The 21,752-nt window shown below is 41.9% G+C and overlaps 6 protein-coding genes and 1 non-coding gene across 7 annotated transcripts; 2 read left to right on the forward strand and 5 right to left on the reverse strand.

Moving 5' to 3' along the window:
- Positions 1-6,823: 6,823 nt before the first annotated feature.
- Positions 6,824-7,939, forward strand: PUMCH_000398 (uncharacterized protein; the record flags this gene model as incomplete). Its single annotated transcript, XM_063019488.1, has 1 exon — positions 6,824-7,939. The coding sequence occupies one exon, from the start codon at positions 6,824-6,826 to the stop codon at positions 7,937-7,939; it is 1,116 nt and encodes a 371-aa protein (XP_062875558.1).
- A 981-nt stretch (positions 7,940-8,920) lies between these two features.
- PUMCH_000399 (uncharacterized protein) lies at positions 8,921-11,272 on the reverse strand (the record flags this gene model as incomplete). Its single annotated transcript, XM_063019489.1, has 1 exon — positions 8,921-11,272. One exon carries the CDS (start codon positions 11,270-11,272, stop codon positions 8,921-8,923), a length of 2,352 nt encoding a protein of 783 aa, XP_062875559.1.
- A 248-nt stretch (positions 11,273-11,520) lies between these two features.
- Positions 11,521-11,608, reverse strand: PUMCH_000400. Its single transcript has one exon. It is a non-coding gene; the product is annotated as a tRNA-Lys (tRNA).
- A 499-nt stretch (positions 11,609-12,107) lies between these two features.
- PUMCH_000401 (uncharacterized protein) lies at positions 12,108-12,623 on the forward strand (the record flags this gene model as incomplete). The annotated part of the gene is made up of 1 exon (XM_063019490.1): positions 12,108-12,623. One exon carries the CDS (start codon positions 12,108-12,110, stop codon positions 12,621-12,623), a length of 516 nt encoding a protein of 171 aa, XP_062875560.1.
- A 4-nt stretch (positions 12,624-12,627) lies between these two features.
- On the reverse strand, positions 12,628-14,265 carry PUMCH_000402 (uncharacterized protein; the record flags this gene model as incomplete). Its single annotated transcript, XM_063019491.1, has 1 exon — positions 12,628-14,265. The coding sequence occupies one exon, from the start codon at positions 14,263-14,265 to the stop codon at positions 12,628-12,630; it is 1,638 nt and encodes a 545-aa protein (XP_062875561.1).
- Positions 14,266-15,413: 1,148 nt separating this feature from the next.
- Positions 15,414-17,696, reverse strand: PUMCH_000403 (uncharacterized protein; the record flags this gene model as incomplete). Its single annotated transcript, XM_063019492.1, has 1 exon — positions 15,414-17,696. One exon carries the CDS (start codon positions 17,694-17,696, stop codon positions 15,414-15,416), a length of 2,283 nt encoding a protein of 760 aa, XP_062875562.1.
- A 260-nt stretch (positions 17,697-17,956) lies between these two features.
- Positions 17,957-20,422, reverse strand: PUMCH_000404 (uncharacterized protein; the record flags this gene model as incomplete). The annotated part of the gene is made up of 1 exon (XM_063019493.1): positions 17,957-20,422. The coding sequence occupies one exon, from the start codon at positions 20,420-20,422 to the stop codon at positions 17,957-17,959; it is 2,466 nt and encodes an 821-aa protein (XP_062875563.1).
- Between the last annotated feature and the right edge of the window lie 1,330 nt (positions 20,423-21,752).

Below are 21,752 nucleotides of genomic sequence, written 5' to 3' on the forward strand. Positions count from 1 at the left end.
TCTAGTGGGTGTTTCGGGACTTTTTCTGATGGGTTTCAGCACTTTTTCTGCCTTGCTGATCTTCGCGGGCACGGAGGCACTCGAATCAACAACCGCCTCTTCAGATACAGCCAAGGGCTCAACAATTGAACCAGACTCCTCCTTTGCATTAACTTCAGCATCCAGCACAGTCTTCGAGTCGGCTGTGGCTTTTGCTTTATTCTTTCCGCGTCTCTTGCGAACCTTTTTCTTTGTAGGACCCTCTACAACAGGTTCCTCTGCCTGAATTGGCTTCTGGCTCGAAGTCGCATTCCAGAAGATGCTAACAAGCTCCTTTTTTTTGGCCTCTGCTGGATATGAGATCTTGTGCTTCTTGAGAATGGATCTCAACTCAGCACTTTTCAACGCCAGTGGATCAATCTCTGTAGTTAGTAATGACTCTAGAATATAGAAGATATTGGTCCGGGGCTAGTTTCACAATTTTGACATACCGTCGAGAAGATATTGTTCCATTTGTTGATGATTCCAATGATGTAAACAAAAAAATAATATGAGTGCATGCAAGACCCCGAGGAAAACATGTACAAGAGCAAGGATGAAAAATCACCCACAACCACTTTATTCGCAAGATCTATACGAAATTCTTCAGAAATTCTTGTTCATTAGTATTTGGTCTGTGGAATCGTTGTCCTTTTTGTATGAAACAGGTATCGGCAATTTCATATCCCGAGTAGCAAAGAATACTTGGAGATCCATTCTTGATCAATGTAGTCTCTGTTTATTACTCAAGGAAAGATTTCAATTTTCATCTCATTTTTTTGACTGCTCATCTCTCAGAAATGCTTGCATCATGTGTGTTCTCATTTAATATACACCAGTACATGAGCATAACACGTTCAAGTCAAAATTAAAGTAGGAAAGAACATAACAGTAGAGATTATCGAAGTCAAAGGGGATGTGTTTATGACAAGTGCGACAGCTCTTACGCTCGGGCTCGTCGATTGGCTTGCGACTGAAAAAGTGCTTTGATCTCCATTGATGAGCACAGTGTTCAAATTTTCTATTCCTGCTGCTGATTTTTCAGCCCCAATTGTACTTTTTGAGGACTTTTGCGTTATCTCTCTTCAAGAATTTAGGTATAATGTTCCTGAGAGTCTGTTTAGTCTTGAGCGTCATACATCAGAGCCAATGGCCAACAACGAACCCCAAGAAGTTGAAAAATATTTGGTTTTGGCAGTCGGATCTGGAATGCTAATTGTGCCGAGTAAATCAGTAGCTGCATCTGCAGTTTTAGAAACACGCACCATTAGATATGAAGACGTTGCAATCTGCGAGTAACCTCATGCTTCCAGAGCAGGTGGAATGTTGCCATTTGCGACTTGAAAAACTTATCAGAGGAGTGGTCGAATGGTGCCAATGCGATCCCGGAATTTTTAGATCTACTGCAACATGAGCTATGCGAAGGAAATAAGTATTTAGGACAATGTCGTCGCATCTCAAGTGGAGGGCAGAGTATGGGCGAATCATCAAGTAACAGCTATTACCATTCTCCACTGTCAGTTCAGTCAACGGAATTAGGATTTCGAGACCATTGAATATCAAATACATCGTAGTCTTGCCCGTCATATAGGCATTCAATGTAATACAAGTCTAAACTAAAACTATATTCAAGGTGCGAGCGACGCCTCGGGACATATTGAGGACATTATTTGCAGAACTTGAAATCGCTGCCACTAGTGCATTAGACAAAACGATTGAACTGAACCACACTTGACCAAGAATTCGCTCACTGTAATCTTTGGATATCGAGCAACTGTCTCTTATCCATTTATGATGGATGAAAGCAGCTGAAGGGCTCCAGAATACTCAGAACAGTCAACAGAGCCGAAGAGAAACGAAAAAATCAATTAATCGATACGATTCTTAGTGAAGCTAATACAAAGATGTTCTGATAAGTATAGTTGAACTTTACGGCATAGGAAAATTCTCACAAACGCAATATCCACGAGTATTCTCATACATTACAAGCTCCCCTGCTAGAGGGGCCACGCCAAGCAAGCCGCCTTCATAAATACAATTATTGAGAAGACCCACCTAGAATTTGTAGATTTCAGCGTCACACAATTTGATTGCATCTAACTTCATGCGCCTGTTGCATAGTTCTACAGCCTAAAGAGACGTGAGCGAGCGTGATCAGAAGCCTTCATACAGTAAGACAGAAAACTAGAAAAACTGAATACTACTCACAGAAAACGAAAAAAATTCTGTATCTTGACTCGATTATGTTTTAGACTCAGTAATTATTCGTCGTGATAGGCCTGACATTCCGCTAGGTAGTCTCTCCAAGCGTAGTCTTCTAGAGAACCTCAAAGTCAAGCAGCCAAACCGATGAAACTATTGTTTTGAAATTTAAGTACGAAAAGAATTAATGCGTCAGCTGCAATTGTTCTCGTAGCCTTTTTTAGTAACTGGTGATCTGACCCGAACGAAAGAGGTAGCTTCCATCCACGCCTTCCTAGAGAATGTCACCGGAATCATCAGAATCTATTACTCGAGCCTCAAATTTGAGGTACCCTAGCTTCACTTCAAAGGTAAAAATGCTGGCTGCAATGTTCTAGGATATCAAGAATGGAGAGGCCACAAGTTGCCTTGTTCCTCGCTATATAGAGAAACCGATTGGAATTGATAAGTCCCTTTTACAAAAGATATTTTGACTCTATAGTGAAAGTGAAATTAAAAAGTTTGCTTTAGTACTGGACAGAATACCCGTTTAGGATGAGTAAAAATGATGATCTGAATATAAGACTTTAAGCAAATTCGATTGCGCTATACTATTCCAGTTAACAGGTCCTTCGTTGGGCTCGTGCTACTTCTTGGAATTCCATTGAATTCTGGGGCACACTTTCTACAGATTCAATGCCTCAACACTCAGAATTAAACTATCTCGGCTACTGACTATGCAGGATGACGCACCACGCTACTTTGCGAAGTCATTTCTCTCGGGGAACTATCAGGGACAAACGGAATACAAAGTTGGGAGCTAATAAGACTCCAACTGACCCAAATTGTCATAGATGACTCGTATTTCTCGGCGAATATTTAAAGAAGAGCCGTATATGTTTTGAACAATATTGCGCATTGGCGTTTCTTGAAATGTGAATCAGCTTCCTGCAGGTCATGGCAACTGGCTCAGAACGGGTCACGTGCATGCCCGGCTGAACTAGGAATCTTTTGGACCATGACTATTCCATGACCACTGAGATTCAATTGAGACCCAAACGTGGGAGGAAAATCGACATAAATCCTGGTATCAGAATCCTGCTTCGCCCTATGAAGCCTAAGGCCTGCATTTTTTTTCTCTTTGCAAATTTCAAAGGAGTTCAACTGATGGAAGGTTCTTTTAAAGTGATCTAGATTGTCTGTGACTAGTTGATAAAATGGGTGAAAACCTTATTTTAATTCCATGAGGTTGGCATACTATACAGAATCTCATCTACACGCAGAACATTATTGACAATTTTTGTTCATAACTTATAATTTTTGTTGGTGTAGATACAATTGGCCTTCAGTTGCACAAATCATGACCTCGAATATAAGGTCCGAATGAAAGAGCCACATCAATATCTGAATAAAGAATAGATCCTCAGGTTGTTGAAATCCGGTAGTCAATTTTTGGTTTCACCCTTTTCGTTTCGGCAGTCATGGGTGTGGCCTCCAGTACAGTTATACCTTATGTAGGGTATCATCATGGTTATAACAGACTCTGAAATTGGATATTGATGCGAAGTCAAGCATGGAGTTGACACACTATTTCTCATCTAATCAATGAATTTTGAGTTAGTTAGCACTGGATTTGGTATGATGGAGGATGGGATCTTAGAGACCAAGATACATCATATGAGGAAGTTTGCCTCAACAAGCCCCGGCATTGAAGCACTTCAAACATGTGTTACTAGAATTGCCCATAGTTCCAGTTGTATGTGTTGAAACTGGCAAGTAGGATTTTCGAAGCTTCTGGCTCAATATCCTCGCCCTCTGTTTCGCGAGTATTCTTTTGCAAAAGTCTGTGAGGCCAAGTGGCAATTGGCTGTCGGTCGGTTCATAGTCTATAGTTTCTCTAATCACACCTCGGTAAAGTTGTATGATAAATTCTCATGTCAGAATTTCTATTTCAACTTCAAACTTCTATGCTGCTAAGTTACTCTTCTCAAATTTTTGACTTAGACTCAAGATAGGTAGTGTTATAACATGTTCGGGCGTGTGGTGACACAGCACACTCATTCTCCTTTGGATGGATAAAGTATCGATCAGAATAGTTTTTGATGTATTTGAAACCATACAGATTGTGGGTATTGACTCGTATAGCCCCTCGTATTCGATGACTGAGGATGAGAGCTGAGGCGTCACTGGAGCCGCGAGCAAAACACAGGGGCTTGACAAAAAACTCACTTCTCCCTCCGAAGCTCTGGTTCGAACACTTATATCTGGAGAATTAATTAGCTGAATCGAATCAATGAAGCAAACCTAGGATTATCGAAGAATGCAAAGATCGAAAAAACTACATTCAACCATAAGACCAACTTAAAGCTTGATCGAACGTTTTCAAATGCCAGTATCAGCAAAAGAAGTATACAACCGTGAAGTTTTTTATTCTATGGGAAGACTGATGACTTAAAGTGGTGGAATTCATTTGTTAATAACAGAACCTGGGATAGAATACCAAAAAACCGGACTTGGAGAGAGACTAGGTAAAGAAAGGACCTATGTGATTGTCAAATTCTGAGATAGTGGCTCGGCCATATTCTAAAGTCACGATCATTCCAGGTTTCAGTGTATATCCGTGGAACTTGAATGTAGCTCTTAAAACAATCTGCAACGAAAAGAATGTAAAGCCAATTTGATTGATACGTGTGATATCAGGCAAAACTTGTCTGTTGTCCAAACCCGGCTTGTCCAGGTACTTGTCCGATTACGAAATCATCACTTATGCAGCGCCACTAATCGCCTGGTGTCATGTTCTCATCTTTTCTTGGCGAATGAAACGAAATAAGCTACGACTTGACAGATTTTTCTTCGAGCAATCCAGAGAATGTTTTGTATTCGATTTGAAATTAGTTTCGCTCGGTAGTTGCTCGTGTACACCTTAGGTGAAAATTACAAGCGTATCGAATTTGGGAAGGTATCTTTTTTCCTATCCATGGACACTCCAGTTTGACTTTCGATGCTGAGAATATCACATAAAATGGAAGAGTGAATTCGAAGTATTCACAACTTCAAACACAATGAATTGTAACAAAATGGAGCATGTTTATTTTGGATAGCATGACACAGCGCCGCAACTGATTAATTCAATATTGAGCTAATCATCATTCTGAAATTAAAAACTCGACAACACAATGTTATTAGAACTTCTTCCGGTAGTCTAGTGGGGCAAGTGGTTATTAAACCTCCTAACCCCATGAATTGTGTATTCTTTCAAGGCGCAAAATTTTTCTTCGTCCAGTATCGATTAACGCCATTTTGAATCCGCGGTAAAAAGGTTAATGAGGCGCTCAATAGAGATAAGAGAACCTCGATGCTCCTTGGAGTTCATCTTGAATTTTACACTTAAAAGATTCCAGGTTTTTTTTAAAAACAAACTCGTGACTGGTTCTAGCCATTGATATAACAATCTCCAACCATGAGCTGAGGGCAAAACTTTCCACAAGACATAGAAAGAGACTCATTTTGGAAAAACAAGTTTTGGAATCATTTATTTGCTGACTGCTAAAAAGAAATGGGCTCTAATCATTCTGCCAAAGCCTCATCTAGAGTGTTGGAAATACGTAAAGATCTAGTTAAGCGCCATGCAGTATTCTTTGGTCTAAAAAGCCTAAGACAGTGTGAAGTTGCATACTTTCGGCAGTTTTTCAGAGAAGAAATTGGATCTCCGCTGGCACATATTTTTTTTTTTGGACCTCCATCGAAGTCGAACAACCTGTGATTTTTTATACCATCATGCCCTCATCACCCAGTTTACTTCAATCAAACTACGCCCTCACATACTTTACACGACATACAGCTCTCACAAAACAACCTCCCAACAAAGAATCACATATTAGCCGTCTCCTTCGCGACCATGCCGGATCTCGATAAGTGTGTGCGAGGCTTACCAAATTGATATAATTGTGACAGGCTTTGTCTGTAGCCCTGGAATAGTGGTGTCGGCCTCCGCAATCATGGATTTGAGGCGGCCTAAATTGGCACTGTTGTCTGCAGGACGTCCTTTGTAGTGCATTAGAATGTGTTCGGGGCGTCAGTCGGTACGCAACTGTTTTTTGGCGAGGGCGTCTATGCAAGAAGGGCTAAAACAATTGCCTGGGGTGCATGATATATGCCATTCTGGGCTTTGGTCCAAAAAAAAATTGGTTAGGGGTGCGTGCGCTCAGCCAGGCTTTTACAATAAAAGGAAGGTGACTCGCCGGTCTGTTTTAAGTTTCTTTCTTTTCGACAAAAGCTTTCATCAAAGACGTTCCTGACTTCCTTTTGCCTTCCTAGTCTTTGACTAATCTGGTATTCGAGTATCGTGTTATTGGTAACCCCACCTGTTGGTTGGTCTCAAGGGTGTTTCACAATCCTTGTCTCTTCTTCTTTGACAAGTGATCCCTTCACTTCAACTTGCACATCAGGTTGCTTGTTCTTTTCAATTCCCTTATCCTAATTAGCCACGGCGACTTCTCTTTTCGTGTCTTGACACTTTTCTTTGCGCTTTGGCCTTTTGTCTATTTCTCCTCGTTGATCGACACCCAAGACACCTCCAAATTTTCTAATTAATCAAATCCCAAGAGTCCCCGAACTGAGAATAATGACTTCTTTACCCTCAATAGCTGAATTGATGGTTGGTATTCTAAATTCCAGTCCAGGAAGATCTACTGAAAAGAATGTAAATAAACTGGTTGGGGCATTCGAAGCCAATTTACCACGAGCATCCTCTTCAATTTCCAGTTTGCCAGCTGTTGATTCACGGACTTCTTCACTTTCTTCCCTGCCTGCAAGTAAAGAACCTTCATCTGTGACTGGGAGCTACACCTTGGGATCTTCAAAAAGCAGCCTGGTCAGTGTAACAAACTCCCCGGAAAAATTGGGCTCAAATGTGCCTGCTATAGACAGTAATCTTCTTTCACACCAGACATATGCATGCTTTGTAAATGGCTCTTTGCAGAGGCCTGGCTTGCCAAATCGATATATTTCCTCAGAGACTAACATCCATGGTGACACGGCAAGAATGGCCCAGTCTTTCGGTCGTGATCAATTTTCAACTGATAATTTGGGTCATTATGTCTCGAGAGAGTACGGCTCTGAGCTACGCTTCCCTCCTTTACGGTACTCACTTAGCGAAGCCGACCAGTTTAATTCTGACACGGGTATGCATACATCACCACACACACCACATGCGTATCTGATGGATCCTTATCAACGTCCACGTCCATCTTCTGTTTCTCATTTTCCAAATGTTGGGTATTCAAGTCGAGTCGGCTCTATTGTCATGCCTCCTTCTTACTTTCCACATGAAAATGCAACAGCATTTCCATTTGGCCTGGGCCTGAGACCAAATTTGCAAGAAACAGTTCAGTTTAATCGTGTACAAACAAACTTCGAAAGGCCCGCATTCGGAAATATACCCGTCGGATTTACCCTGCAACCCCTCATGAATACCATGGGCCACCAGGAAAGGCCAGCTGCTGTAGCTCCCGCACTTCAACTACAACGTCAGGATGATCCTAAAATTCCCAAGCGGCGAGTGATAAAGCGTCGCACACGAACCGGGTGTCTTACATGCCGTAAAAGAAGAATCAAATGTGATGAAGCGAAACCGCATTGTTTGAACTGTCAAAGGTCTCGTAAGCTCTGCTTGGGTTATGAGGCAATTCCAAAAAATCGTCTGCTTGCCGAGCAGGAGCCTGTATCTCAGGAGGCATAAGTTGCCGCTTCCCCAGGCCGTAACCGAATGCAGCAAGCTTTCCACTGTGACTCCTATTTTGGCGAAATGCCATCTGCGCGTCGGCTATTCAGCGAAATCAATCTTCGTAAAATGTCTCGGGTGACGAGCTGGCTCTGGAGCTCTTAGACATTATTATGTCCAGATTGTATAAATTTATTTCTTCCTATTGGCTGTATTGAATATTAATGTATGTTTCTTTTATTGTTTCTTGACGTAACTGCCGCTATTGAAAACACGAGGCGTAATCCTTGTAACGAGTGTAAATTGATGGTATTTCTAAATACCTGATATGCACTACTTTTAATTTTTACCAGAATGGAAAGCTATTCAAGGCACTTTTATTAGGACTCCATGCAACCTGTGGCCCTCTTCAGCATTGGTGTTCAGAGACCATGTCGACAAAAAAGCATCCTCATTACGAAAATACAATTTATCATTTTTGTGTATTTCGTGCTAGAGCTTCCAAGTCTAACAAGAAATACTCCGCGATCAGGCTGACCTTTTCGTAAAAATTGGACCCGCCATTCAACGTCTTATTGTGCACAATAAGGTGGGACATCCCGCAATATGCACACCACGTTAGGAGCTTTGGGCATTGACATCAGGAAAGACTACTGAATATGCGCCCTTGACAGTGAGGCGTTCGTATTCAAAGTATTGTCATCAATTCAGTCCATGTTAGGCTATGATACTGCCAAGAAGACCCTATGAGCTCCACACCGTTTCATTGTCCTTTTTCTGATTGGCACACCCCTTTTTCGGAATACCGCGGTGTAGTCATTGGATCGATTTCAGGAAGATCACTGATCCGTAATTCCTATTCCTAGCCTTGAACAATTTTTGAAACATGAGAGCTACCGGGGGTACACTTTCTCCATAGGCATTCGGTTTTAGGGATTGCCGGATTAAAAATTGATAGATTACGAGAAGAATAGTCATGCTTTCATTCCTTTTATTCTATTAAACGCTCTGCATCTCATTGATCACATAGTCAAGGATGTAGGTCTCCTCGAGCATGTCATCTAGACGCTGGAAATGCCTCTCATTGTAAGGGATAATCAGATCCATCGCCTTCCTCATCTCGGCGGATTCAGTGTCAATGAAGTCAAGAACGACAGAAAGGACCTTCTGCGCAATCTCAAATTGCTTGAAATTAATATTCCAGTCTCTAATTTTTTTGAGAAGAGATATTAATTGGGTAGGTTGGAGTTCTTGCATCGTAGTTTCGAGAGCCTTCAGGCCAACCACCAGCTCAGGGTCTTGATTAGCTCCAATTGAAGCTTTCACGACATTGTATACTCTCATCAGGTGCTCCAATGTGAGCGCCAACAAGAAAGCATTACTCCAGTCATTCTGATTAATATAGTTACTGAGAGATTGTTCTTGTTCCACCTTCAATTTCTCGTTCTCCTCTCGTTCTAATAGTAGCTGTTCGGTATTGTCGACCCAAAATGTTATGAAACCATCAGCGTCAGCAGAAAGTAGATCCAAGCCATCTTCTTTGAGGTCAAGTGCCCACAATCTATTATTATGATTGTCGAGTGTCACCGTGCACTCTCCCTCGCTGATGTCCCAAACTTTAACCAAACCATCAGCTCCGGAAGTTACGAGTTGTGTGTTTTTGTTCATGAACTGGCATCTTTGGACAGCATTGGTGTGTCCTTCAAAAGTCTTTGTACAACTAAAATCCTTCAACAGCCATACCTTAGCTGTCTTGTCACCAGAGCTCGTAGCAATCAATTTGTCATATTGACAGAACGAAACGTCCCACAAACCTCTTTTATGACCCTTCAATATACCAACAGTCTCTCCAGAGTCCGAATTCCAGACCTTTGCAGTCTTATCAAACGACGCAGTAGCGAAGAATTCGTCGTTTGGTGCAATGGCCATAGAGTTAATCTCTTTGTCGTGCGCTCTTCTAGTGTAATCACTTCCCTTAACAACGGAACCAGCCTCTTTTGGAATTTTCCATTTCTTCACTGTTAAGTCAGTTGATGCAGTTAATGCAAATGTAGGTTTGCTTGAACTTCGTGAAAGTCCGCACGCAGTCACAGCGCCCACATGGCCGTGGAAAGTGGTGTGGAGGATAAACTCTTCAGAGTCTGCGTCGTAATGCCATAATATAGCGTTATTATCCTTTGATCCGGTAAGAATCCATAGTCCATCCTGTGAAACATCCAAGCAGTTGAGTAAGTCTGTATGGCCCTCGTAGAGTTGAACGTCAAAAGGGACCAATGGGTCAATGACACGAAGGGCGGGTGCGTTTGTAGCCATTGCAACAAGAGTCGAGTTTGGGCCGGCGTAACGGATGTCCGCAATTATTCCGTGATTACCTGCAATTTTGCGGACCTCAGGGACAATCAAGTGGTCGTCAACATTTTCACTTAAGCTTAGGTCTAACAATACAAGAGTTTGATCACTCAAGACAAGCCATAAACTTTCATCCTCAATTTGAGCGACATCGATGATCATGAGTTCTTCTGATGTTTGCAATGGTGGTTTTGAGCCTCCTAATGGCGTTCCAGAATTAATATCCCAAAGCTTCAAGCAACATTCGGAGCCAGCAGTGTAGAAAACCAGTTTCCCGCAGACCTCGAGAAAGCCACACTTTTCCACTTGATGTCTGACTGTGTAAGTCTTGATGGACTTTTTCAAATTGTCCAATTTATATAGAACAACGATTTGGTCACGACCTGCAGTCATGAAATACTCTCCGTCGGGCAGGAAGGCCAAACCTCTGACAGCTCCACCGTGCTCGTTGGTTGTCAGAATACACTTTCTTTTGACAAGATTCCAGACTTTGCATGTTCCCATTGTGTCTCCCAGTGCTAACATCCAGTTAGATGAATGGAGTTCTCCATAGAATGCAAGGGAACATATCGTAGTTCCGTGTCCTTTAAGTGAATGTGTAACATATCCAGCTTCAATGTCCCAGACAGTAACCACACCATCAGTGGCACCAAAAGCGAAAAGAGTAGAGGTAGCATCGGCGGCAGCGATGTACACTGGCGCTGAGAATCTGAACTGTTTGACCAAACTGCCATCAGAAGTGTCGTAAACTCGAAGCTGCTGACTTTGCGAAACGACCGCTAAACGGCTTCCATCTGGAGTTAATGCAAGAGCAGTGATGGTTTCTCCGTCACCTTCGATTTTATGTACAATAGTGTTGGATTCGATGTCTGTAACGACTACATCTTCCTCAATCGGAGTGGCCAAGAGGGAATTTTCACTTGAGAATACAGCCAGTGTTGAGCCAACATAAAATGGCTCGAGAGATGTTGAGCCATACGAACACCTTATCGCTTCGGCCATGTTTCGATGAATGTACTTGTTACCTTAAATCTGTAAGGTGTGTAGATCCACTATGAGATGGGGTAATGTGTGCAGGTCGATGAGCTGCCATCGAGATAGAACTTAAGGTTGATTCTAGACACGAGTTAAATGCATTGGGAAATACCAAAAAAGCAGCTATGAAAAACAAAAAGAAAAAACAATTCGAAAAAAGAGTAAAACAGTCACAGATGTAGTGTCTGGAAAATGTCAAGTAATCGAAAAAAGAAAGCCCGATGCGGGGCTCGAACCCGCAACCTTTTGATTGACCTTATGATGTTTAAGAGTCAAATGCTCTACCGATTGAGCTAACCAGGCTTTGTTGAAGTTTGATTGACCACTCATTGAGACAACTTGCATTTTTGCATCAGATCCAAATAATAAACCAATTTGAGAACATTCATCTAAGTTCCCAAGGATTACCGTTTTTGTCCAGTTTTTTAATGACTTCTTGCGGGCTTGTGCTATTTATTATTAAACTTTGGCAGAAGTCTTGATATATCTCATACTCAAATTTCAAAGGGTGTTGTTCGATTAGTCAACACAATGGCTACAAGTTCTTTTGCCGGTACTAAAAATGATCTCATACTGTTTGCTAATTTCGCAATCGAAATTTGAATCTCAATTCTGCAACTGCGGCATCATCCTCTGCTGGCGGGATTGAGCGAGTATAGGAAGAGGAAAGCGCAACGGAATGCAGGCGATTATACTTCCTAAAAAAGACAACTTATCTATATTGCTTGATTAAACAAGAATCTTTTTCATACTTGCAACTAAGCTCAATATTGTAAATTACATATATACAAGTTGTTGAGATATGTCTGGTAGCAGCGGGAAGAGAAATCGATATCGAAAGGTTTGCTTGGCATGCCGAAGAAGAAAGTCAAAATGTAACTGTCGTCGTCCAGTTTGTGATACATGCGTCATTCGCCAGACAGAGCATATATGCATATACGATGATCTGTTTCCTTTTCAAAGAAGCCTTCGGCAATATCAACCGCAAGCAGTGAATCCCAATTTTCCTCAATTCGATATGGTTCATCTCCCACAAATGATAGCTGCAGGTCAGTCAATGTCTTTTCCACGTGAATACACGGAGAATCTTTTGCAATTTGACAATCTCATTCAGAATAGTTCAAGAGCTAGTCCACAACAACATGAATCTCAAAGCCAACGCCAACCTTCACCAACAAATGGGGCCGAGTTGCCACAAAAAGATTCGAGCAATCAAGAGCCAGAACCCATTGCTAGGTCAAAGAGTCAATCACCCTCTCGTGAATCAAGCAAAACAGAGACAAAAGCAAAAGAGCGGCGGAACAGATCAAAGCCCTGATTGACTACAAACCATCCACAATTTCAAATCCCATTGACTTGGCGCTTTCACGAATATGTTCTTCAATGAAATCCTCCATACCTTCTCCCTTTCCTCCATACTTATCTCCCAATAGTATTTGGCGAGCTCTCAAAAAGAGGAACACAGTCTCACTAATGAAAATAAAAAATCTAGATTTGATCGAGATGAACCAATTTTTCAACGTAAACTCTCTTCTATCTGTCACCAGGTAGATTGCAGACTTCGTTAAAACGTTAATTCTGTTGACGGGACTTCCCATAGTTTGATTTAAATTTTGGATCATTCTCATCGTTCTCATGATGAACATAAGGTCTGGTGGAAATTTCGTCAGATCACTGAGAAGCTCTCTCATAAGTTCTATGGCATTGGGGACTTTGCCCATATTTGTAGGTGGTCTGAGTTGGGCCATTCCTCTCAAAAACTCACTAGATCCAACACCCCATTCAGCTGAGACCTGGTTTACCTTCTTTTGATCCATGTTGAACATAGCTTCCCAAAGTTCGCTATATTCCTGTCTGAACTTCTCCGGCAAGGATATGTATAAACCATGGTCCAAGATCACCAATTGTTGTCTTCCGCCAATTTTTCTAACAAGCAAGTTGCCGGGGTGCGGGTCTGAGTGCACAAAACCGTATTCAAAGATTTGACGGGCAAAAACAGTAATGTATTGATACATGACTCTGGGCAAAGAGTAGGAATTGTCAATGAGTTTCTCCTTGTCTGTCAAGGATATACCTTCTATCCATTCTGTAATAAGAATTTTCTTACTTGATAAATCCTTGTAACATTCTGGAACGTAAATGTCTAGGTTTTGCACATGAGGATCGTTTGCAAGTAGACTTGCAAGCCTTTCGCTGTTGGCAGCTTCGGTGACAAAGTTGGTCTCCTTAAACATTTGCTCCGCTACATACTTTGTAATGAAAGTCAACGGTATATCAAACACTTTGGAGTAAACCCAACTCATGAGTCGATAGACTCTCAAATCGACCGGCATTTGTTTGGCAATGTATGGGTGCTGGACCTTGACGGCCACCACGTCTCCATTCAGCTTAAGCTTTGCTTTGTGCACTTGTGCTATCAGAGCGGATGCAATTGGATTGTGTTCTATATATTCAAAGACTTCTTTCTCGTAGTTGGATCCAAGAGATTGCCGAAGAAGCCGATCTACCAGGTCCCAAGAGTCAACAGGGGCAGCATCGTACAAGTTCACGAAATGCTTTTGGTAAGCAACAGGAAAGACAGCACCTTGATTAGCGATTGCCTGTCCCAATTTGATGTAGAGGCCCTTATTGGCAGCCAACATGTCAAAGATGCTCTTTGCACCCTGTTCATGAAAGGCTTGTATTTCTGTTATACTGGATGCAGTTGAGTAGCGATACGCAACATAAGACAAAACACTTATAGCCCTAACTGACCTTTGAAGTAAAGATTGCAAGTAATACTCATCGATGAGGTAGCATGTTCCAGCAACGCCACCAAAGATGGCAAATAATCTGGGTAGACGGGACTTTTGCTCCAATCTATTCAAATTATTCGAAGTGTGGACATTTCTCAAACCCAAATTTTTGGAATTTCGAAATGCTGGAGAGCAATTGTGCCAACTTCGGCTAGCGAGGAACATGTCAGTGTTGTGTGCTCTAAAGGTGTGAGCAATGAATGAGGTAAGCAAGAGTTACAGAAACCGGCAGTGACTTCGATCAAAAAAAGAAGAGAAATGAAATAATTGAGCAAATATTTCGAAAAATTCATCGAATTTAGACAGCCAGTTTGTTATTCGCACTTGGATAGATCAAGTATTATTTTGTCCATCTAGCAAGTAAGGGATTGAGACATGGTACACTTATTGATTGAATTCACCAAATGAAGAGACAACGTTCTTGTGTCAATCGATTTCCAAATATTTGCTTCAATTTCTTATTTATGTCTGTATCTAGTCCTAACCATGGACAACGCCTTTGCGAACGTAAGATCCTTCGATTCCCTAAACGACAGGAGACTACCAACAATTATTCCCATGATTAGGCCAGTATAGCTTGAATTCCTAAAAGCCGAGAGAATTCAATGTCTTGAAGTATGCCATTCACAAACGTGGTATTTATCACCACAGTACGACTACAAGGAACTGGCACATGAAATCCCGTAAGTATTCAAGAAAAATCGCCTCGTTTTTTTCATCTTCTTTTAAACATTTTTGTTCGAGTTCTTTCGACTTTGCCAAAATCCGTTCCTCTTCTCACTCCACTAATCATGGTGGTTTCCTATCCTCCCCGGGTATATTTTTCGCGGACAGCCAAACTCACCTCCCTTTTAACCAATTATGTTCTCATCCACAGCTCGCTCAATGCTTGCAGCCTCCCGGTCATATTCCACTGCTCCTGTGGTCGCTCCAAAGAGAATTGGTGCCGTTAGAGGTGGCCTCACTGGTTTCTTGCTCGGTGTCACTCTCACTGGTGCCGGATGCTACTACTACTTGTTGGATGAGTACAAGAGATCCAACAATGTTCTTGTTCTTGACTTGTTGTCTTTGACAGAGACTGTCAAGAACTTGGAGAAGCATGTCAAGACCTTGGAATCGAAGAAGTAAACTCTGGATTGGCTATCTCTGTGTTGGTAGTATTCCAAGTTGAGCCCTATATACATATATTCATAGACTGAATTAACATCTAAACGAAATTCCCACGGCATGAAAGCAACACGTGCAATTGTGTTGGACGAACATCTGTAGTAATTTCTGTTGCAAGATCATGCATTGTTTCATCACTGTGGGTCTCACAACTCACTAATAAACTCCGCACAATAGTCGATTAACAGATCGAAATTTTCCCTCGAAATTCCATCCCCATACTCTCCAATAAATCTTACCTCAAGCCTACGACCACCGGATTGGCCTCCGTCGATGACATTGAGTTGCACAGTCTTTTTGTTCTCCAATTCTAAGGAGAGCTCTCTTCTGTGTCTCAAACTAATGAATGCATATTGAACCTTCTTCCCGTTAATAACAACATCCATATAGTTCGGTATATGCGGCCTCGTCCCGCTAGCAAAGTCCACCCGCAAATCGCCGATATACCTCTCGACACCAGGTTGAGCAGATAAATGAGAGAATTTTTTTGCAGTTTGGCTGAGGACGTATGTGTCTTCGTTTGTTCCGTTTGTAATAGCAAGGTTTGTGCCGTTCAAGACTTCGCCGGTCATTTGACAGGTCACCTTGAAGTCTGAAGGGAGTTTAGGAAGGCACACGTAAGCATTGTTTTCGCCCTCCACAGTGACAACTTGAACAGATTCTAGATCCAAGACCGACTTTTCATTAAGACGAATCCACATTTCAATTGGTGGGTATTTCATTTTGTCTTCTAATACCTCTGCCAGAGCCTCTTCATATGGAGATGGTAAAAACTTGAACTGTAGGTAATAATTATGTGGGTCATCTTGAGTGCTCATTTCCTCCTTTACCATCAATCGAGCGAGTGCCTGATCGTACACCAAAGGCGTGTTTGTCGAAAACGAAAAGGACTCAGTAAGTTTGTCTTTACTTGGAGCAGTGCCAAAAATAGAGTTCTCCTCCCTGTCTTTTGAAAAAAGAGTACGTCCAAGCGTCACTGTGAATATTGCTGAGTCTAATTTTCCCTCAGAAACACCATGAAGAGCTCTTCGGTACCCAAAGTCAGTGAGTTGGGAATAAAGCGAGGCTTTGTCAGACTCTACAATGTGCAGCTCATATCGCAGCTGTGGAGTCATTTGCTCATCCATGGACATAGGCATCTCGGCATCAAGATTTGGGCTGACGGCGGATTTTTCGTGTTCAATATCTTCTTTCAGGAATCCAAGTCTTTCAAGCAAATCGAAAGTCTCGTCAGAATTTACTACCTGGTTCCGGATACCTTCCGCAGGATCCAGACTGAGATCTAAATCGTCAATTTGCAAGTTTGAGAATCTTTCCAACTCATTCTTGACCCTGGAAGACACTTCTTGGCTATGACTTTCATTGATGAGATGAAAATGTGACTTCGAGCGTCCTTCCCAATCACTAGAAAGCGTGTCAGTGTATTGTATTAACAGACAGTGCTCCAACTCAGCGCTCGAAGGCAAGTGTAAGAGCGTTTTATGATGTTGGTTGTTATTCAAGTTCCACAACAATAACCTCTTTACTCGTTCCACCTTTGCTGGCTGCAAAGAACATAGGAGATATTTGTGATCTTTAAGCTTCTCGGAATAAACGTCATTTTCCCTCATGATTTTTTCAAGCGATTTCGATTTCGATTCCTTTTCATACATGTGAGTAATAAAGGACAAGTCCTCTTCAACTTTATAAACAGACTCGAATTTGGCAGCCAAGAGCACCTTTGCATTGGCTACTTGACTTGCCGTTCCATTCAACACTAGGCTCTGGTTATCAGATTCAAGTTCAAGCGATGTAACGGCGTTTCTCATGTGCTGCAAGATGTAGCCATTTTGTGCCGAAAGAAAGAAGAGCTCCATTTTGGAGAGTGGAACAATTTCTTTCGAAAGAAAAGTAGCATTTGTAGAACCAGATTCCGATTTCCAAATATTCGTGACAATGTATTCAGCAATCTCCCGTTTTGAGTATCTAGAAGGGGGTTGTTTGTGTCTCAGTTCAGCTAGATATTGTCTCATCTGATCTCTGGTGAAACTTTTGTACAAATTCTGAGTTAAATCCTTGACTGATCCTTGGTTAAGCGGTTCTCCCGACTGCGGCTTGAAAAATTCAACCGCTTCGATCATGCTCGATTGAGAAGTAGCCTCCGATCCTGAAAGAAATGAGTCTATCTTAAGCATCTCTTGTGCAATCTGCAGCTTTTTCTTCGAGATGGTACCCCGTCTTCTCTTGTGTTCATGAAGATGTTGGCTCAACATCTTGTCTCTCGTCTCATTTGGCTTTAGAATAAGGATTCGCTTGGGTTTGACTTTGTCTCCCTTCAGAGGGTACTCCATAAAGCTAAGTAGATCCTTTTCAGCATTGCAGCATGTTTGAGTTTGTGAAAGAGATCTTCTGGATAATCTTCGTAGAGCTGTGTGCGTCAAAGATCTCATTGAACGGTTATGGAGGGTCAGTTCGTAGTGCGATGAGGAGTGATGAACATGACTTTAATGATACCTCATTTCCCCGACAAATCTTTCTGTCAATAGAACAAAATATATTTGAATTGAAATCTACAACTCCTTCTGAGGAGTGAATTTGCACTTTGACACTTTTGATGTCTTTTGTGTATCAGAGAGTATCTAATGAACACACGATTGGAGAAGACCTACAAAGATATTTTTCGAACAATAGTATATCATCTGAACTAAACTTATAATCCCTTGATCAATGCCATAAAATCTCTGTCATCACCCATGACCTCCTCGACATCTGCCAACACGTTCTCGCTGAACAACCCCGATTTTGTTGGTCGATACCCTTCAGAAACAGCATCAGCTATAGACGCTCTACGCCTTATCAGCTTCGAAGACATGTTCAAGTCCTTAGCCAAGTTTGCATTTGCTTGAGATTCCAGTTCCCTTTGCGCTGCTAACTTAGCACGGATCTGCAGACTTCTCCGCCCAGAAACACCGCTGTTAATTTTTGACACATTGTATCCAGACAAGGCTTCTGGGAGGTGACCTTGATGCATCTTACTCTTGTTTCTGAAGGCTCCAAGTGGAACATGCTTCTTGTTGTTATTGAAGTCTCTCCATATCCGAACATCGTTCTCGTCGTCATTGTCTAGCTCACTGACGTTCAAAAGTTCTTCTAATTCGATAGCCAGATCTTCCGAGTCATTTTTGAGACTAAAACTTTTCCAGTTCTTGGTGCGAGGATTCCGTTGATTTGACTGATTAGTCAAGGTTCGAGTCGATAACCCATCAATGATGCTAAACGGCTTACTATCAATTGCTACCCACGTTCCCAAAACAGGAGGACGGTAGTCGGCAGTGCGAGACGATAATACCTCTTTGGCCAGCTTTGAACCGAGTGTACTTCCACGCCCAGATGATGGGAGAGACAAATCGACATCCGTCGACTCGCCGCTATCATATCCGGCATCCAATTTGTTGTCTTGGTTTTCCAATGAAACTTCATCACGGCCCAATTGCTTTTGCTTCTCTTCGAACTCTTTCCGGAAGACTTCTTCAAGCAAAAGCTGTTCCTCTACATCATAGTCATCTAGATCTTTAGCCTCGGCGTCACTCTCAGCATCAGAACTGAAGAAATAATTCCAAAGATACGAATCATCTTCCTCTTCACTGTCGAGGGGCCCACGTCTAGAGCCCCGCTTTTTTGGAAACTTGGATTTCTCTTCTTTCTTTGCTGTTCCCTTTCCAATTCCAGGAAGAATCTTTTCTTCCTTTTTATGATCGCTAGAGGTGGCAGGAGTGTCAATGTCAATAAAGTCAATGTAATCATCGATCTCATTATCATTATCATCATAACTCAATTTGAGGTCATCGAATTCCGATCCAGATTCATCTTCACTTGAACTTGCATATTGTATGACTTGATCGTCTCTTGTACCTGTCATGTTGAATGAGTCCATGACTTTAGCTGTTTCATTTCCAGTCCTGCCGGGTTCTTCGTCATCAAATCCATTTACCTCAAATTCATTCACGAGAAACTTCTCTTCTTCTCGTAGAAATGGATCTTCTGTATCATCATTCATGGAACTCATCGAGCTTTGTCTTGTGCGGATATTTTCACGATTTTCGGAGGGCAAGAACTCGTCAATATCATTCTCTGCTTGCAAAGTTGCGAGCAAATCATTGTCATCGAATTCATAGTCATCATCTGAGTTGAGTTCTTCATCCTTGATTTTCGGTACATCAATCATCGGCTCATCAAAGTGAAATTCAAAATCAGGCCGTTGGTTGAGATCCTGGACTTCTTCACCGATGTCCTCTTCTTCTTCTTCGATCTTTGGTTCTTTCAATGCAGTCGTCAGCTCTTGATCCGAATCATCGAAGACACTTTCGTTTTTAGATTGATCAAACTCAAATTGGAAATTGATGTCCTCTGGGAGTGCTACTTCTGATCTTTTACGGATGGCAGTACTTCTCCTTCTCTTCAGTGCTTTTGTCTTACTTTGAGTTGGTTTGCCAGGTAATCCCTTTATGGCTTTGAGATTGTTTAATCTCTGCTCAGCCTGCAAACGAACAAAATCAACTTCAGAATCATCGGATGAAGAAGATTCATTTCCATTATCCTGCGAGTCATCTGAGCTTTCACTCCCCGATGAATCGCCTTCAGTCTTACCCATCATTGAGTAAAGACCCATCGTGAATTTCTCTGCGTCTATAGCATCTTCATCTCCATCGTCTGAAGAAGCGGAATCATCTGAGATGTCGGCGTCACGATAGTGTGTTTTTGTAGATACTCTCTTGCGAACAGTCTTGGTGGATTTCGCAGATCTACTTTTAGTTGCATTTTGCGAACGAGGCTTACTCTTTGCAGCAACTCTTGAGCCAGAATACTTTGTGACGCTCTTTCCGGAGTTGCCGATGTGTTGGGACTCCTCCTGCTCCGACAAGGCGGTCAAGGAAGATTCCGAGTCAGAATTGATGTCAAATTGACTGATGGCCCTTTGCGATGGAAGGCCATCGGAAGACTCTGACGAAGTGGACTCGGCTAAACTAAATCTTCTGCTCTTAGACATTGGGTTCTTCAAATTCTGGAAATTTTTCCCACCATATTGGTGGGGCCGGGCCGTTTTGGAGGCCATGGTTGGGGCCAGGGCTACTGCCTTCTGGCGAAACGGCTGAGCCTTTCTGGGGGTTTTCGCCATTGCACCAACTGACTAGTGCTTCAACAGTATATAGGAATTTTCAAATAAGCTGGAAACAAGTAATTGGGCATTCTTTGGATCTCTGTGAAGAGGCAAGTCTTACTCCGTAAGAAACTTGAAATCTTAGATGAGAAGATGTAGGAGGTCTTCCTTTTAGTGGGATGAGTGGAAATGCCAAATGGTATGGCAGGAGCAAATTTCGCTTTACGGTTAGGAAACGGGCAAGACTTATGGTCCTCTGGTCTTTCAATATGTGTCCGGGAGTAAAAACTATGGCTTTGGGTAAGTGTGGTTTCAGTATTATGGGTGCGATGAGGCCCCATCTCTGGGTGCAGGTACGATGTGATAAAGATGGAGATTTCCCCCTAAGAGTGTTGATCCACGGAATTCGGAGAAAAATAACATTTTGTGACAATCTTTTTGTTAAGGAAAGAATTTTAATTTTCATTCGTTTGGATGGGCATCGTGATTTATGCCTTCAATTCTATACAGCCCCTGATTTGGTGTAACCGCCGCTTTTGTCTTGAACATTTGATGTTACTGATGGTGGTATACGGTACACAACATAGATAATTAGAAGTACAAAGGGAACGAATAATTCAGATCAAGGGGTCGATTTAAAGTTTAATAATTATTTGTGTATTTGCACGCCACTATCAAGAGTTCCCATCCTCATGTGTTCGGTTGGTCCAAGAGGCTTCGCCTAAGTGATTAGTCTTGCAACCTATTCATATACGGAAGTAGAAGAACTCTCAGTATAAAAAATTGCCATGCGCTCTCATAATCTCTTTTCTATCTCATTTTCCTAATTTTTTATGTTGTGACGAATGTCATTATGGAAAAGATTTTCCATTTTTACGGTGTATCACGCCTTATCCATGAAAACACGGATCGCCAGAATCTGAAATAATTGACAAATCTACTGATAAAAACATTCTCAAAGGCATTGTTGGAAATTAGAAACTTGATCGCTCAGAATATAAAATTTAAATCGTTTCTTCAATTTCGGTACTTTTGATCTACCACTTTTCTACCCCCTCCTGATATCACTTACCTGTCTGTCAAAAGATATGTGTACTGCAGGAGTGGACGGAAATCATCATTAAGGCTGGAATGTCGCCAGGAAATCATAGATATAGTGCTGATTCATCTCATCGAGCCCCATTCCGCCAAAATAATACGCGTTTTTGCACATTGACACATCATAATCTGAGTTTTGCATTCCATGAATTCCAAACCTGAAAAAAGAAAGCAGCCGCACCTGCATCCAGCGACGATGTGTCTGCGTCTCTAAAAGTTGATAAATCACTTACCATTAAGTCTGCTACTT

Source organism: Australozyma saopauloensis, chromosome 1 (genome assembly GCF_035610405.1).
Source record: "Australozyma saopauloensis chromosome 1, complete sequence".
NCBI lineage: Eukaryota > Fungi > Ascomycota > Pichiomycetes > Serinales > Metschnikowiaceae > Australozyma > Australozyma saopauloensis.